Source organism: Plectropomus leopardus, chromosome 8, assembly GCF_026936395.1.
Source record: "Plectropomus leopardus strain MGB_pleo_1.0 chromosome 8, ASM2693639v1, whole genome shotgun sequence".
NCBI lineage: Eukaryota > Metazoa > Chordata > Actinopteri > Perciformes > Serranidae > Plectropomus > Plectropomus leopardus.
Genome location: NC_142183.1, coordinates 3495554 through 3513169, shown reverse-complemented (window position 1 = coordinate 3513169; position 17616 = coordinate 3495554). Strand labels below are relative to the sequence as shown.

General features: G+C 38.9%; 1 protein-coding gene and 1 long non-coding RNA gene across 4 annotated transcripts in view; one reads left to right on the top strand and one right to left on the bottom strand.

The window, feature by feature from the left end:
* ppargc1b (peroxisome proliferator-activated receptor gamma, coactivator 1 beta) overlaps nucleotides 1-17616 on the bottom strand; it is a 202777-nt gene continuing 185161 nt past the window's right edge. For all 3 annotated transcript variants that reach the window (XM_088080750.1, XM_088080748.1, XM_088080749.1), the window contains 5 exons: nucleotides 16050-16695; nucleotides 9186-9243; nucleotides 8700-8818; nucleotides 6871-6998; nucleotides 1-6323 (listed from right to left, as the gene is read on the bottom strand). In XM_088080750.1, the coding sequence (XP_087936876.1) occupies nucleotides 6232-6323; nucleotides 6871-6998; nucleotides 8700-8818; nucleotides 9186-9243; nucleotides 16050-16695 (1043 nt within the window). In that variant the 3' untranslated portion in view covers nucleotides 1-6231. The remainder of the gene's footprint in view (nucleotides 6324-6870; nucleotides 6999-8699; nucleotides 8819-9185; nucleotides 9244-16049; nucleotides 16696-17616) is intronic.
* Nucleotides 6895-16167, top strand: LOC148188822 (uncharacterized). The gene is made up of 3 exons (XR_015777171.1): nucleotides 6895-7010; nucleotides 7405-7511; nucleotides 16030-16167. It is a non-coding gene; the product is annotated as an uncharacterized LOC148188822 (long non-coding RNA).

Below are 17616 nucleotides of genomic sequence, written 5' to 3'. Positions count from 1 at the left end.
TGCTGTTCATTAGGATTTTATTTTTTGGAGGCAAATCAATGAATATATGTACTTTATACAGTATATGAGGAGCACATCTCTACAGTTTCATAATGTAAACAATCTCTGAAGAGAAATGTATTCAGTTTAAAAGGAAGCCATAGTCTTCTGTTTTAAACTATTTACATGAATTAAAATATAATTTATAACATCAGATACTTCCGCTTCTATGAAACTAGATTTTAACAATTCAAAAATACTGAAATGCCTTTGTCTCCACATTCTCAAGACATATGAAATCACACAAAACGGAGAGAAAAAAAAGAAAAAAAAAAACACCATTTAAAGACATCCAAACTAAGTGGCGTATAAAAAAAAGAAACGCAAAATAAAACCAACATATGTAAAAATATAAAATCTCACTAGCAGTATTTACCTTTTTTTTGTTTTAACAAAAACTAAGTTAAAAAAAATCATTTGTGAATTTGATAGTCATTAGATGTAAATAGACAATAAAATCAATAGTAATGAAAAACAACAAAAACAATGTATGCCCTTTATGTCAAAATATTTTCTTCCACCAAAAAAAAACACCCACTCACATTTAGCAGATTTTGACAGTTTGCAGTCCCTACTAAGTGCCTATTTGACATCACTGTTACCATCAAGTTTGACAGATTACTCATTAGTTTCTCCGAATTGTGCAACTGTTGATGTTGACATGTGACGCGACCGTTCACTGATCAAACATGGAAGTGGACTCTGAGGCCGGTATTGCAAGCACTTCTGTCGCCGTAGGGGCTAATTTCATGGTAGCTAGCTGACAGATACATTGTTTTTCCAAAACTAAAACACTAAGTGATGTAAAAACAAAGAAGTGTTTTTAGAGGGCCATGGCATTGGAAACATGACGTCTATAAAACTGAATCAGACGCGGCCGTCGAAAACGTCTCATTTTTCTCGGGCCGTCGCGAGCCACGCTCTTTATTGTTGAAGTTTTCATTTTTTTGGTCAACTTGCCTATCAAGTTTTACAGTTTTCTTGCCATTTTCCATTTTTCTGAAATGAAGAATGGAAGAAAGGTATTGCATTCTGACGAGGATTTTTTTTTTTTTAGTTAATTTTTTTATTCTTTTTTTTATTTTTTTAATTCGTTGTCCATCAACCTAGGACCTAGACCGAGCGGACAGCGGTATTATTATGTTGAAATGTGTCAACGTGTTCTCAAAACACTGAGGAGAATGGTCAACATCAAAGTTTTCTATAAGAAAGTATATAATCATCTAGATATCTACACAAACACACAAATATATATTCATATATATGTATATACTTTTTGTAATATGGCTATTGAAAAAAGTTTTAATTACGTCAGTAATTATTTAATAATAAACCACATTGGATTGGAAAGGAGTTGAAACAGTAATAATAAAAGCTAGTGGTAGCTTTGTTTTCCCCCCGATTGATTTTTAAGGCTTGCCATGATGAAAAATGGGGTCGTTTCGATGTAATTCACCTCAAGAACAGTGGAGGCGCCCTCACAGGCACAGCGGCAGCCACTGTAGGAATCCCAAAACACGCTCAGTTTCAAGATTCACTCAAATAATCTGAATTTTAGATCACGTATTTAGCATTTATCCTGCTTTGGTACAGCTCAAGATGCAAACACAAACACCTCCCATTATCCAAACTGTAATTTATTAAATTAATCCAAATGCTTCGTTTTTGGATGAAGTTGAGGTTGAGCAGTGAAACTGGGATTTCTACAGTGTCCGCCTTCTGTATCAACTAGCGTGAAACTCGAACTGGGTCAAACTAGCGACGACTTGCTTTTTTTCCTCTCCTTTTCATCCCGCCCACATTCCTTTACCAGAGTCATACATGTTTAGTTATTGGCTGTTTCTGTGATACAAGTGAGTGTTGAATGCAACTCAGATTTGAACAAACCCGTGCACCATCGAAACGCGGTGATAACATAGTTACAACGGCTTCCTTTCAACGAGAAGAAAACTTTGTGAAGATATTTCACTACTTGGGACGTTATTTGTGCAAGATTATATTAGTACGATTCGTTTTGTATATGTGTTTACAACTAACCACATTCCACCCGAGTTTCTGTTTTTGTGATTTTTTTGTATTTAACAGCAGTCTACATACAGTACAGCAGCCTATTGAATCTGCAGCTCAAAGATTGCCCGTGTCGTAGATTAACAACCAACCATACACGTTACATTATTACTTCAGGTTTTTTGTTTTTTTTTTTTCGGAAAGGCTGTCTTAAAGATAAGATTATTATGTATTGCATTTCAAATTGCTTCTTAAGAAAACAGAAAAAAAACATTAGAAAATATTTAGTTATTTCATAAACAGCAAAGAAATAGAACCTTCTAGTGTGATGGTCTAAAGGGATACTTTTTTGTTTTTCTTTCAAAACAGTGTTAGACTTTGTGTGAATTTATTTAAATTTTCCCTTCGTTTCCTCCCTGCACTGAACAAACATTAACTCATTGGAAATAAACCGACCTGACCATCTCCTGATTAGCAATCAACTATGACCCGCCACTTTTAAAACAAAACCAAAAAAACACACAATACATTTTATGTTTACAACGAGGCATAGTGCTATATACACATTTTTATATTCATATATTATATTTTCTTTTTTTTAATATGTAAACCAGCACATTCTCTCACTTTTTAGTAGTATACATACTAAGCACAAATACTCATTCAGTTGTTTGCGATTAGTTGTTAAAATATCATTTTTATCCTTTTTTTAAATTATTTTTTGAAAGTCGACACCGTGTTTCTTAATCAGTATGTATAGCACTAAATTGTTTTTGTTAGTTTTGGACATCAGTGAGCCTGGAGAAGGTAACGCTAGGACTCTACTTCACTTGCTGTTTTTCTGTTGTTTTTTAAACACTGAATAAGGCGCCTTTGTACTTAGTGTGCGTTCCTAATAAAGTCAAAGGAGAATCGAGTGATGTAAACATTCAATTTTTTGTGTGTGTTACCAAGGAGTTGATTAGATAGAGAGGACGAGGAAGAGGACGGGGAGGGAAAAGGGATTATCTGTTAAAAAGCGGGGAGTTTGACTGGGTTTGGAGAAGACCTGGAAACGAGGTCTTGAACCCACGAGAGACGGAAAGCGATAGAGTTTCGAGAGAGAGAGAGAGAGAGAGAGTCGGGCTGCGAATTATTGAAAATTCTCGGGCCAGGAGAGGAAGAACAGGAGAATCAGGAGGACGGTCCCCGAAGAAAACAAGAACATGAGGAGGATCTTCCCCTCCGAGCGCGCTTAAGGACCGACCGACCACTGAGCCACCGTTCGACTCCTCCCGACCCGTCCTCACCGACCTGCAAGCGTCAGCAGTGTCCGACTCAAACACGAGACAAAGACAAAACACTCAGTTACACAAGGACACACGGTCGAGACTCCAAGAAACGGACACGCTAAAAACCGTTATGAGGCAAGCGAAGGAGAAAGAGTTAGAGGAAAGAGAGAGATCACACCCCTCACACGGAGGAGGAGGAGTCATAGTATAAAAAAATCAAACCCCCAACTACCCAGAACCACCCCTCCGCTGGGGAAACCCTCACACAAAACATTTCCGACAAAACAACAGAAGAGTGAGACTTACAAAAGTGGACGTGTGGGGGGAGAGCATCCAGTCGAACGAGGAAAGAAAACACAGGGGGAGCCGGGATGGATGGATGTGAGGTAGAGATGCTCAGCTGATACAGTACCTCCCGGCAGAGAAATCCGATCTCGGCCGATTGCTCTTTTCGTTACTTTCAAGCCCATCCCTCGCTCGTCCCCTGGCTGTGAAGGTTTGGTGCCGCCAGATTGGCAGGTTTGGAGGCTCTCTCCCTTTTTTCGCGGCGGGTGCTACTGGCTGCGTGAGGAATGTAAAACAGGCGCTATACCCAGACTGCACTTCAAGCCAGAATTCGTCACATGCAGTCAACCGGACGACTAAGCAACTCTACCCTTAAAGCACCAAAAAAAAACCCCACTCCACAATCTTTGGGCAAGCAGGAACGGGGAAAACTCGATGATTACATTCAGATTCTTGAATACATTCCATCTGAACCAACAGATTCGTCTACTTCTGGAAATGCTCCACGGACGGATTACGGGGAGCAGATTGGTTTTGTTCTTTGTCCTTCGTGACCAAATGTCAAAATAACCCAACTAAAGCACTACTGTCACCAAGAGGGAAAAAAAGGATTCCTGGACAATCGAAATCCCGTTTACAGTACTTTGCCCTGTAATGACTGATGGACTTCTGGACCGGAACGATCTGGACAAAGTGCGGATGTGATGAGTTCATACCGAGCTCGGCCGTGAACTCAGTACGGTACAAATGCGTCTATGGCTACCATCTTTATTTCCCCATTTTAGTCCTGCTTGCTGCAATCTAAATGTAAACAGTAAGTGTTGCATTGGCTGTGGCATTCGGGGGTGTCATTAGGCTGCAGCCTGATTGGACACATGTTCAGTGGGACCATAACAAATATACATCAAGACCCCTCTAGATGTGGAAAAAAATCCCCGGGAACAACCAATTAGACGTGTTAAAATCCATCAGAATAACCAAGAGCTGATTTTGTTTTAAATCCTAACCTTTTTCTAACTTAAGTCCCCTTATTTTGAAATTTACACCTCTATTTCCAACTTAAAGCCTCTTTATTTCCAACTTAAGGCCCCTAATGTTTATTTTAGGCCTCAAATTTTTAATTTTAGGCCCCTTATTGCCAACTTTTGACCCATTTCCAAATTTAGGGCCTTTCTGTCTCACTTAAGGCCTCATATTTTTAACTCCTGGCCAATTATTTATACCCTAAGGTGCCGTATTTCTAAATAACTAATTAATTTTAAATCCCCCATTTCTAACTTTAGGTCCTATATTTCTAATTTTATGTCCCATTTTTCAAATTCTTGGGTCCTTATTTCTCGCTGTAGGCAGCATATCTCTAGTTTTAAGCACCTTTTTTCTTACTTTAGGCCTCTTATTTCCAACTTTAGGCCCCTTTTTTTAAACTTTAAGCCCTGTATTTCCAGTTTTAGGCCCCTTATTTCTAACTTTAAGCCCACTCCTGGGATTGCTTTAACCCTGGCAGTAAATATGTTTTGACATTTATTCACACTTTAAAGTGCTTTATATAATACACTCACATTTTAGGAATTTTGACAAATATCGCAGACGTCAATGGGCGTCTTGTTTTTAGGATAAGGGCTTTTCCATTAAATACCTAAGTATGCGTCGAATGGGAACATTTTAAGTTAAATCTTTTCCCCAGGACCTAGTCAGGGTCTTAATGTATAAAACGCCTGTTAAACAGAGCCTGCAGCAGCCAGTAGCAGAGGCCAAAATAGTCAGCATGGCAGAGTTAGAGATTAGAGACAAAGGGGGACAAAGTGGAGGACAGCGGAGACATTTACCTCCTTACAGTGCATAGATCAAATCAAGGAAGCACTACAATTACAAAAAAGAAAAAAACATGATTTTTTCTTCTTCATTTTAGATTTGTAAACTTTATCAGTCATCAAATGATTACGTTAAATGTTTTTTTTTATATATATTCTTTGTCCATTACACACACACAACAGATTTTAAAATTTATAACATCCACAATTTTTCGCTAAAACAAAGCAGGGTTTTTTTTGTTGTTGTTGTTGTTTTTGTTTTTGATCTTGTTATACAACCGCACAACTTCATGGTGAACGCAGCTTGCAGGTTCACCACCCGTAACCGGAAAGAGGGAGATTTTTTCTTTTTTTTTTACAAAACAAACAGAACATAGAACACGCACACGCAGAAACACACACCACGACGACCAACGCAACGCAGGAATAGCAAGGATTTGCTACAGAGGTCTCTCACGCCCGCTCGTCCCAGCAGGGCGATGATGTCACCAACGCAGACGGTTTTGTTATTGTTGTTCAGCAGAGAGCTGTGTCATTATCGTTGTACCATTGCTGTTAAAAGTCCTGTTTCCTCCATAGTCTTTAAACTCCTCTGGACTCCCCGTGGCTTCCTCGTTTTTAAGCAGTATCCTCCGGTGAAAGAAACTTAAAAAACAACAAGGTCCTTATCGTTACTTTATTCCAATGGTAAAAATGTAAACATTTTGCGAGGTCGCCTTGCATGGAGGTACTAAGAGGCCTGTCTGAGGGCAGAGCCGTGTAGTCGGAGGGGTGTTGCTGCAGTTTACTAAGGCTGGCCAGTCTGGGGTGCCGTGCTGTCAGCGGTGCAGGGACTTCTGGGCCTCCTTCAGCAGAGTGTCAAAGTCCAGTGCATCGTACTTGCTCTTGACGGGGCCCGGGCCTGCCTCATCTGCAAGACAAAAAAAAATCATTGTCAAACACAAGAAATCACAGTCAAATTCCATGTTGAGTTTAGACGCCTTACATACTATCTACGATGACGCTATTGTTGGTTTTTCTACGGTTTTTCTGCTTTCAGAATTAAAAATATAATAAACTCCTCGAGTCTCACCATGTTCACAGGAAAATTCAGAGGTTCTATTGGCGAAATCTTGTTGGTGAAATCTTGTGATAATACGCATAGTGCATGTGCAAGTATGTTAACAATTGAGTTCACGACCGTCAAAAAATTGTCAGTTTATGTCGTTATTAAACACAAACGCTGTAAACTTGCATGGTGCTTTCACAAAGAGCTCTGCTTTGCTTGATTTTGACATAAATTTGTTCCACTGCAAACCATCTGACAAATCCATTCTGTTACAAACAAAAGTAGCTGCTAAAAACTCATAGCTGCTAACGGTCATTAGCTACTTCAAAAACCACATAATCACGGAGCTCTGACTCATGCTGGCTTTACTGTTTGAGCCACTTGCTGTATAACTTTGTGTGTTCATTACCAAAATCTATGTATCGCTTCCTTGTCAGCCTCCGCAGGCCTGCAGGTCCATTCTGGAAAACAGTCTCCCGCTCTCTCCAGTGCTTCTGAACCCCCGACTGGCGGATCTTTATCACCCCACAGCGCTCTCTGCAAGCACAGGTACAGAGACACACGTGTATTAAGATAATTGTTGCTTTTGAAAAAAGTAGAAATATGTTTGTGGCATTAGCAGAGATGGAGAACGCTGAATGAATCATGCGTCCTGTCATTCAATGAAGGAATAATTTGGTTAAAGTGGTCCAATACAGAGAAACTGCAGAAGAATTTAAACCAAAAACGTCTCCTTTGATGCTGATTTGACTGACGTCTAATCTGATTATACATAAGGTATTATCAGCTCTATCTCAATTCTGAATAAATGTCAACAAGTGTAAGGACAAATGGTATGGGTATCTATGCAAAAGAAGCAGGGCACTCTTATTTCGTTTAACGTCTGATAGTTATTTAATTAATCCCCACGGGGAAATTTGTCTTCTGCTATTCTACCTTTTAGGAGCAGCGTCAAACAAACAAACAACAAAACAAACAGTGCAAAACCCAGAGACTCCGGCTCCAGTTCTGAGGTCAGGGGAGTGGACAGGGACAGCCTTTAAATGTACTGTGAGTAACTTTTTGCATTTATTTATCTTTTTTTTTTAATTGTTAATGGATGCACAGTTGTGGCGTGACTTAAAAAGGTAAGACGTTCTCTGACTGTGAAAGCTGCTTCTGGCTGTGCACTTCTTTCTCCGTAGAGGACTCAGGACAAATTAAACTTTTTAGACACAGAATTGGAATAGTAGCATAAAATTATGATTTAGGAAAACGAAGCTCAGACTGTTGAAACGGTCTTCACAATGTTAGTTTGCAAAAGTACCACGTGAGTTTTTTTCAGGTGAGAGATTATGTGTAGATACAAAATGTTCCGATAAATTGTCAGGGTTGTAATTTTCAGGTTCCTGGATTACTCCCTCACAACAGCCTTCTTATTTCATACTATAACTTTCTGTAACTTTTTGGGCGACATGCTGTAGTATGAATTTTTCATATTTTGGAAGATATTATTTTTTGGCAACATGCAATACTATGAAATATTTATATTTCATATATTTATATTTATATTTACAAACTATTTTATGACTGTAATTATCTGGTCGATATACTATACTACAACCTTTTGGTTTGGAACATACTGTACTATGAGATTTGTACGGTATTTTGGACGACATACTATACTCTAACTTATTGCCGACATTTGGAAAGACATGCTATACTATGACATTTTTGGGACATTTTGGACTATAACTTAAACTTATTAAGGGCATTTTGGATAACATACTATAAAATAACTTTTTTATATTTTTTGGACCTTTTCAGGATATTTCGGACCACATACTATACTATGACTTTCGTATGATTTTTTAGGCGACGTACTACAGTATGCCTTTTTTGAGACATTCTGGATGACATACTGTGCTGTGTCTTTTTTATTTTCTTTGTGACATGAAAAGTTTGCAGCCTTCTCTTTAAAAAACAAAGATTTGGATTATTCCCTCACAACAGCCTTCTTATTTTCTCATTATGTATGACTTTGTATGACCTGCTATTAATAAGTCTAGTGACTTATTTTTCAGATGTTAATGTACAAATCTAGTATAAATTATATCTGACTGTAAAACGTCCATGCCTTCTTATCATACAGGCTGCGTTTTAAAACTGTCATACTGCGACCTTTAGTACAAAAAAAACAGGTATCTTTAAAAAAGTTCTCATATCTTCTCTTTGAGGGATCGACATCAGGGCTCTTACTCGTTGCAGATGATGACTTTGCAGTCCTCAGGTTTGCCGAAAACCTGGAAGCGTTTCCTCAGCATGTTCTGGGTCACGCTGGTTGGCAGGTTGTGGATGTAAAACACCTGGCAGTTGTCCTGGCAACAGGGAAACCATGGCAACAGTCAGGACAAAGGACAATACAGAATACAGATAGACGTGGGAACTGAAGCAGGAAGGCTGAGTGTAGGGCGGCATCCCGCTCCTCAACACTTTTCGTGTCCCTCTGTTCATTTGCATGCAGTCTGTTATTCTGATCTTGCGGCTGCAGTATCTAAAGATACGTTATATGTTATCAGTTTTGCATACTACCAAACTTGTGTACCCAAATCAGGGCATAAACTATTTGACTTAAATACTCTGGTGAGCTCAGGGCTTCTGAGTTATTTTAGATTAAAATGTTTTCTTTAATTCAACAGAATTGCTGTTTGCAAAAAGACAATAGGGCGTAAATGTTCCGTGTACCTCGTCAGACTTGGCTTTGTTCCTCTGCTCATCGTCGGGACAGATCTCCGAGTTCTCACTAAAAGAGGACGAGAAAGAAAAAGGGGGAAGGGAGAGAGGTAGGGAGAGATAGTGAGTGAGATAAGGATGGACACAAGGTGAAACTAAAATGTCAGACATGAGGAAACAGGTGAACTGCGGCAAAAAGAGACTTTTCTCCCACTGACTGCAGTACGGTATCACTTTGTTCTTTTGTCTCTTACATCCCTGCCCTCTTTGCCTGCCATTGTCTTCCGTGTACAGAAATAATATGACCGCTGACCTTATTCTTAGTGAGACCGTCAGGGCAAACTGTATCCTACAAGGATAGAAATGACTAGTGACCCTGTTAAGAGTTAGAATAGTACAGTATATATACAGCGATTCTTTTCATGCCATATTTCTATGTATTTTTTGACCAGCTACAAGCACTTAAAACAAGTAGAAGTGATGACAGTTGATGCTTTGACTTGAGGTTTGTTGTATTTTTCGGATGACATGCGTTACTGTGACTTTTTTGCAATATTTTAAATATTATTTTGGGGTATTTGTTTTTGCCTTTATTCACACAGGATAGTTTAAGTGTAAAAATGGGAGAGAGAGGGGATTAAATGCAGCAAAGTGCCAAGGCCTATTTGAACTCGCAGCCGCTGCAGTGAGGATGCAACCGCTCTACACGGGGCACCGACTACTGGGCAACACTTTTACAGTATTTTAGATGACATGCCACACTACAACTTTTTTGGCAACGTTTTGCAAAAATATTATACTTCACTTCATAGGTAAATTTTGGATGACAAACTGTACTGTATTTTTTCTTTAAACATTTAGGATGACAAATTATACGATTATTTTTTTATGATACTGATGACATACTCGAGTATGAGATTCATATGATTTTTGGTACAATGTACTATAGAACGACTTTGTTGATACCTTTTGGATGACGACCATGCAACTACTTTGTTAAAACATTTTGGACAGCATGCTATAGTATGACCTATGAAAATTTGTTGACATTTTTGACATGTCCAGAATATTGCTGAAAACCGCTTATTATACCTTGAGAGTCGCATCATAGTATAATAATTCAATAAAAGGGCCAAAAAAGGCCAAAAAGTCAAAATATAACATGTTAGAAAAATGGCCAAAAATTGCATACTATAGTAAGGCAAAAAATCTCAAATTTTGACCCATACCAAAAATGGATGAAAACCGCTTATTATAGCTAAAAGAGATGCGCCATAGCTTAGCATGTTGAAAACAGTGCCAAAAAATGCCCAAAAAGTCATAATATAGCACATTGTAAAAATGACCAAAAAATCGCATAGTATAGTAAGGCAAAAAATCTCAAATTTTGACCCGTCCCAAAAACAGATGAAAACCGCTTATAATAGCTCACAGACACGCGCCATAGCTTGGCATGTTGAAAACAGGGCAAAAAAACGCCCAAAAAGTCATAATATAGCATGTTGCAAAAATGACCAAAAATTGCATAGTATAGTAAGGCAAAAAATCTCAACATTTTGATCCGTCCCAAAAATGGCTGAAAACAGCTTATAATAGCTCACAGACACGCGCCATAGCTTGGCATGTTGAAAACAGGGCCAAAAAACGCCAAAAAGTTAAAATTTACCATGTTGAAAAAATGAACAAAAATCGCATGGTATAGTAAGGCAAAAAATCTCAAATTTTGACCCGTCCCAAAAATAGATGAAAACTGCTTAGCATTACTCACAGACACGCGCCATAGCATAGCATGTTGAAATCAGGGCCAAAAAATGCCCAAAACGTCATAATATAGCATGTTACAAAAATGGCCAAAAACAAAAAACGCATAGTATAGTAAGGCAAAAAATCTCAAATTTTGACCCGTCCCAAAAATGGCTGAAAACCGCTTAGCATAGCTCATAAAGACGCGCCATCGCATAACATGTTGAAAACAGGACCGAAAAACGCCCAAAAAGTTAAAATTTAGCATGTTGAAAAAATGGCCAAAAAAAAAATCGCATAGTATAGTAAGGCAAAAAATCTCAAATTCTGACCCGTCCCAAAAATACATTAAAACTGCTTAGCATAGCTCACAGACACGCGCCATAGCATAGCATGTTGAAATCAATGCCAAAAAACGCCCAAAAGGTCAAAATATAGCATGTTGCAAAAATGGCCAAAAAAAAACCGCATAGTATAGTAAGGCAAAAAATCTCAAATTTTGACCCGTCCCAAAAATGGCTGAAAACCGCTCATAATAGCTCACAGACATGCGCCATAGCATAGCATGTTGAAAACATTGCCAAAAAACGCCAAAAAAGTCATAATATAGCATGTTGCAAAAATGGCCAAAAAAACGCATAGTATAGTAAGGCAAAAAATCTCAAATTTTGACTCGTCCCAAAAATGGCGGAAAACCGCTTAGCATAGCTCACAGACACGCGCCATAGCATAACATGTTGAAATCAATGCCAAAAAACGCCCAAAAGGTCAAAATATAGCATGTTGCAAAAATGGCCAAAAAAAAACGCATAGTATAGTAAGGCAAAAAATCTCAAATTTTGACCCGTCCCAAAAATGGCTGAAAACCGCTAAGCATTGCTCATACAGACGCACCATAGCATAACATGTTGAAAACAGGGCCAAAAATGCCAAAAAAGTCATAATATAGCATGTTGAAAAAATGGCCAAAAAAAAAATCGCATAGTATAGTAAGGCAAAAAATCTAAAATTTTGACCCGTCCCAAAAATAGATGAAAACTGCTTAGCATTACTCACAGACACGCGCCATAGCACAGCATGTTGAAAACAGGGCCGAAAAATGCCCAAAAAGTTAAAATTTAGCATGTTGAAAAAATGGCCAAAAAAAAAATCGCATAGTATAGTAAGGCAAAAAATCTCAAATTTTGACCCGTCCCAAAAATGGCTGAAAACCGCTCATAATAGCTCACAGACACGCGCCATAGCATAACATGTTGAAAATAGGGCCGAAAAACGCCCCAAAAGTCATAATATAGCATGTTGCAAAAATGACCAAAAAAACCGCATAGTATAGTAAGGCAAAAAATCTCAAATTTTGACCCGTCCCAAAAATGGCTGAAAACCGCTCATAATAGCTCACAGACATGCGCCATAGCATAACATGTTGAAAACAGGGCCGAAAAACACCCGAAAAGTCATAATTTAGCATGTTGAAAAAATGGCCAAAAAAAAAATCGCATAGTATAGTAAGGCAAAAAATCTCAAATTTTGACCCGTCCCAAAAATGGCTGAAAACCGCTTAGCATAGCTCATAAAGATGCGCCATCGCATAACATGTTGAAAACAGGGCCGAAAAACGCCCAAAAAGTTAAAATTTAGCATGTTGAAAAAATGGCCAAAAAAAAAATCGCATAGTATAGTAAGGCAAAAAATCTCAAATTCTGACCCGTCCCAAAAATACATTAAAACCGCTTAGCATAGCTCACAGACACGCGCCATAGCATAGCATATTGAAATCAATGCCAAAAAACCTCTAAAAAGTCATAATATAGCATGTTGAAAAAATGGCCAAAAAAAAAATCGCATAGTATAGTAAGGCAAAAAATCTCAAATTTTGACCCGTCCCAAAAATGGCTGAAAACCGCTAAGCATTGCTCATACAGACGCACCATAGCATAGCATGTTGAAAACAGGGCCAAAAATGCCAAAAAAGTCATAATATAGCATGTTGAAAAAATGGCCAAAAAAAAATCGCATAGTATAGTAAGGCAAAAAATCTCAAATTTTGACCCGTCCCAAAAATGGCTGAAAACCGCTCATAATAGCTCACAGACATGCGCCATAGCATAACATGTTGAAAACAGGGCCGAAAAACACCCGAAAAGTCATAATTTAGCATGTTGAAAAAATGGCCAAAAAAAAAATCGCATAGTATAGTAAGGCAAAAAATCTCAAATTTTGACCCGTCCCAAAAATGGCTGAAAACCGCTTAGCATAGCTCATAAAGATGCGCCATCGCATAACATGTTGAAAACAGGGCCGAAAAACGCCCAAAAAGTTCAAATTTAGCATGTTGCAAAAATGGCCAAAAAAAAAATCGCATAGTATAGTAAGGCAAAAAATCTCAAATTTTGACCCGTCCCAAAAATGGCTGAAAACCGCTCATAATAGCTCACAGACATGCGCCATAGCATAACATGTTGAAAACAGGGCCGAAAAACACCCGAAAAGTCATAATTTAGCATGTTGAAAAAATGGCCAAAAAAAAAATCGCATAGTATAGTAAGGCAAAAAATCTCAAATTTTGACCCGTCCCAAAAATGGCTGAAAACCGCTTAGCATAGCTCATAAAGATGCGCCATCGCATAACATGTTGAAAACAGGGCCGAAAAACGCCCAAAAAGTTAAAATTTAGCATGTTGAAAAAATGGCCAAAAAAAAAATCGCATAGTATAGTAAGGCAAAAAATCTCAAATTCTGACCCGTCCCAAAAATACATTAAAACCGCTTAGCATAGCTCACAAACACGCGCCATAGCATAGCATATTGAAATCAATGCCAAAAAACCTCTAAAAAGTCATAATATAGCATGTTGAAAAAATGGCCAAAAAAAAATCGCATAGTATAGTAAGGCAAAAAATCTCAAATTCTGACCCGTCCCAAAAATAGATGAAAACTGCTTAGCATTACTCACAGACACGCGCCATAGCATAGCATGTTGAAAACAGGGCCGAAAAACGCCCAAAAAGTTCAAATTTAGCATGTTGAAAAAATGGCCAAAAAAAAAATCGCATAGTATAGTAAGGCAAAAAATCTCAAATTTTGACCCGTCCCAAAAATGGCTGAAAACCGCTCATAATAGCTCACAGACACGCGCCATAGCATAGCATGTTGAAAACAGGGCCGAAAAATGTCAGAAAAATCATAATATAGCATGTTGCAAAAATGACCTAAAAAAAAAATCGCATAGTATAGTAAGGCAAAAAATCTCAAATTTTGACCCGTCCCAAAAATGGCTGAAAACTGCTTAGCATTACTCACAGACACGCGCCATAGCATAGCATGTTGAAAACAGGGCCGAAAAATGTCAGAAAAATCATAATATAGCATGTTGCAAAAATGACCAAAAAAAAAAATCGCATAGTATAGTAAGGCAAAAAATCTCAAATTTTGACCCGTCCCAAAAATGGCTGAAAACTGCTTAGCATTACTCACAGACACGCGCCATAGCATAACATGTTGAAAACAGGGCCAAAAATGCCAAAAAAGTCATAATATAGCATGTTGAAAAAATGGCCAAAAAAAAAATCGCATAGTATAGTAAGGCAAAAAATCTCAAATTTTGACCCGTCCCAAAAATGGCTGAAAACCGCTTAGCATAGCTCACAGACACGCGCCATAGCATAGCATATTGAAATCAATGCCAAAAAACCTCTAAAAAGTCATAATTTAGCATGTTGAAAAAATGGCCAAAATAAAAAAACGCATAGTATAGTAAGGCAAAAAATCTCAAATTTTGACCCGTCCCAAAAATGGCTGAAAACTGCTTAGCATTACTCACAGACACGCGCCATAGCATAGCATGTTGAAAACAGGGCCAAAAAACGCCCGAAAAGTCATAATTTAGCATGTTGAAAAATGGCCAAAAAAAAATCGCATAGTATAGTAAGGCAAAAATCTCAAATTTTGACCCGTCCCAAAAATGGCTGAAAACTGCTTAGCATTACTCACAGACACGCGCCATAGCATAGCATGTTGAAAACAGGGCCGAAAAACGCCCAAAAAGTTCAAATTTAGCATGTTGAAAAAATGGCCAAAATAAAAAAACGCATAGTATAGTAAGGCAAAAAATCTCAAATTTTGACCCGTCCCAAAAATGGCTGAAAACTGCTTAGCATTACTCACAGACACGCGCCATAGCATAGCATGTTGAAAACAGGGCCGAAAAACGCCCGAAAAGTCATAATTTAGCATGTTGCAAAAATGACCAAAAAAAAAAATCGCATAGTATAGTAAGGCAAAAAATCTCAAATTTTGACCCGTCCCAAAAATGGCTGAAAACTGCTTAGCATAGCTCACAGACACGCGCCATAGCATAGCATATTGAAATCAATGCCAAAAAACCTCTAAAAAGTCATAACATAGCATGTTGAAAAAACGGCCAAAAAAAAAAATCGCATAGTATAGTAAGGCAAAAAATCTCAAATTTTGACCCGTCCCAAAAATGGCTGAAAACTGCTTAGCATTACTCACAGACACGCGCCATAGCATAGCATGTTGAAAACAGGGCGAAAAACGCCGAAAAGTCATAATTTAGCATGTTGAAAAAATGTCCAAAAAAAAATCGCATAGTATAGTAAGGCAAAAAATCTCAAATTTTGACCCGTCCCAAAAATAGATGAAAACTGCTTAGCATAGCTCACAGACACGCGCCATAGCATAGCATGTTGAAATCAGGGCCAAAAAATGCCCGAAAAGTCATAATTTAGCATGTTACAAAAATGGCCAAAAAAAAAAATCGCATAGTATAGTAAGGCAAAAAATCTCAAATTTTGACCCGTCCCAAAAATGGCTGAAAACCGCTTAGCATAGCTCATAAAGACGCGCCATCGCATAACATGTTGAAAACAGGGCCGAAAAACACCCAAAAAGTTAAAATATAGCATGTTGAAAAAATTGCCAAAACTGCATAGTCTAGTACAGGAAAAAAATTTGACATGCTAAGGTTGAGATTGATTGATTGGTGAAAACACGGCGAGCACCTCACAGTGGCCAACGCACAGCTGTCTCACCTACAGCAAATCTTATCTGCTTGACCCACACCTGAACACCTCCCCTTTCTCTCCTCATGCAGACGCTGTCTCTCTGTCTTACCTGGAGTCTGTCTTGCTGGCCGGGGAGTCGGGACACAGATGAAGGATCGGCGAGGGTGAGCGAGATGCACAGGAGCGCTCTGCCTCTTCCTCTGAGACCGGCGGGGTGGCAGCTACCGACTGGCAGTGTGACGGCGGCGATGATGATATCACCACTGTCGTCTGCTGCTCAAGCAGTTCTGCGACTTCTGACACCACCAGCCTTTCCCCGTTCTCCTTTCCGTCTGATACCTGATCGTCAGCTGCTTTTGGTGTTTGGATGCTAACTGCATCGCTCCCTCCTTGGGCCTGCAACATGGCGCCGAGCATGGCGGCGCTACGCTTGCGGCTCTCCCCAAGGCTCAGAGCGCAGTAGTCGTGGTCGCCAAAGGTACGGTGGGTGTCGCTGTCACCGGCCTGGCCCATGCGCCGCAGCTGGGCATACAGCTCAGTCTGCTCTGGAAGCTTTCGCTGGTGATGAGCACGGCTCAGCCAGGATGAGCCCTTCGTGGCGACACTGGTGTTGGTGCTTGAAGATTCGCTGCCACATCCTCCACCATCTCCACTGCTGCCACCACATGTCCCCTCACTTCCCTTTCCTCCCTCTGCAGGTTTGAAGAGCTCATCTTCCACTGGTTTGTGAGGCGGGGTGGTGGGAGGGGTGAGACCTGAGTGGGGAGGGAACAGATGCCCACATGAGATGGACAAAAACTGAACATACCCTGTAGATTTCGAGACCCTCCCCTCTGGCAAAAGGCCGCGGTCCATCAGGAACAAAAACTCACGCCTCAAGGACAGTTTCTTCCCCACTGCTGTCAACATCATGAACAATACACCCGACCTCCCGTATCCCCCACAGGACACAGGCTCTACTCCAGCCCCAGAGTCTGAAAACATTTCATTAATGTTAGGCTAAATCAGTTTTTATGCATTACATTAACGCACACTGGACTGGATTTCTTTACACTGCACACTGTAGGTTAATTTATTTATTTAGACTGTTGATATTTGCTCTCTAGATTCTACACAACTATATGTTCTGTTTTTTCATTTTATGGTTTTAAATGGCAAGTGAAATTCCTTGTATATATAAATGTACTTAAGAATTATACTGGATTCTGATTCTGGTTACACCAAAGTGAGTAAAAGAATACTAACTACTGAGACTAAATATTCCAATGCAATGCTGGTTCAATTTGGACAAATATCACAACAATAAAAGAAAATAGCTCTAGATATATGTTAAATGTTTATGTTTACTTACAAAATCCATTTGTTCACACTCTGAATTGAAAAATAAAGATTTTTTTTCTGTTGTGTGACTGTCAAAAATACACACAAACTAAAACGTCAAATTTATGATGTATATAGCAAAAAATCTCAAATTTTGACCCGTCCCAAAAATGGCTGAAAACCGCTTAGCGTAGCTTACAGACACACGCCATAGCATAGCATGTTAAAGAAAGGGCAAAAAAACACCCAAAAGGTCAAAATATAACATGTTACAAAAATGGCCAAAAAATCGCATAGTATAGTAAGGCAAAAAATCTCAAATTTTGACCCGTCCCAAAAATGGCTGAAAACTGCTT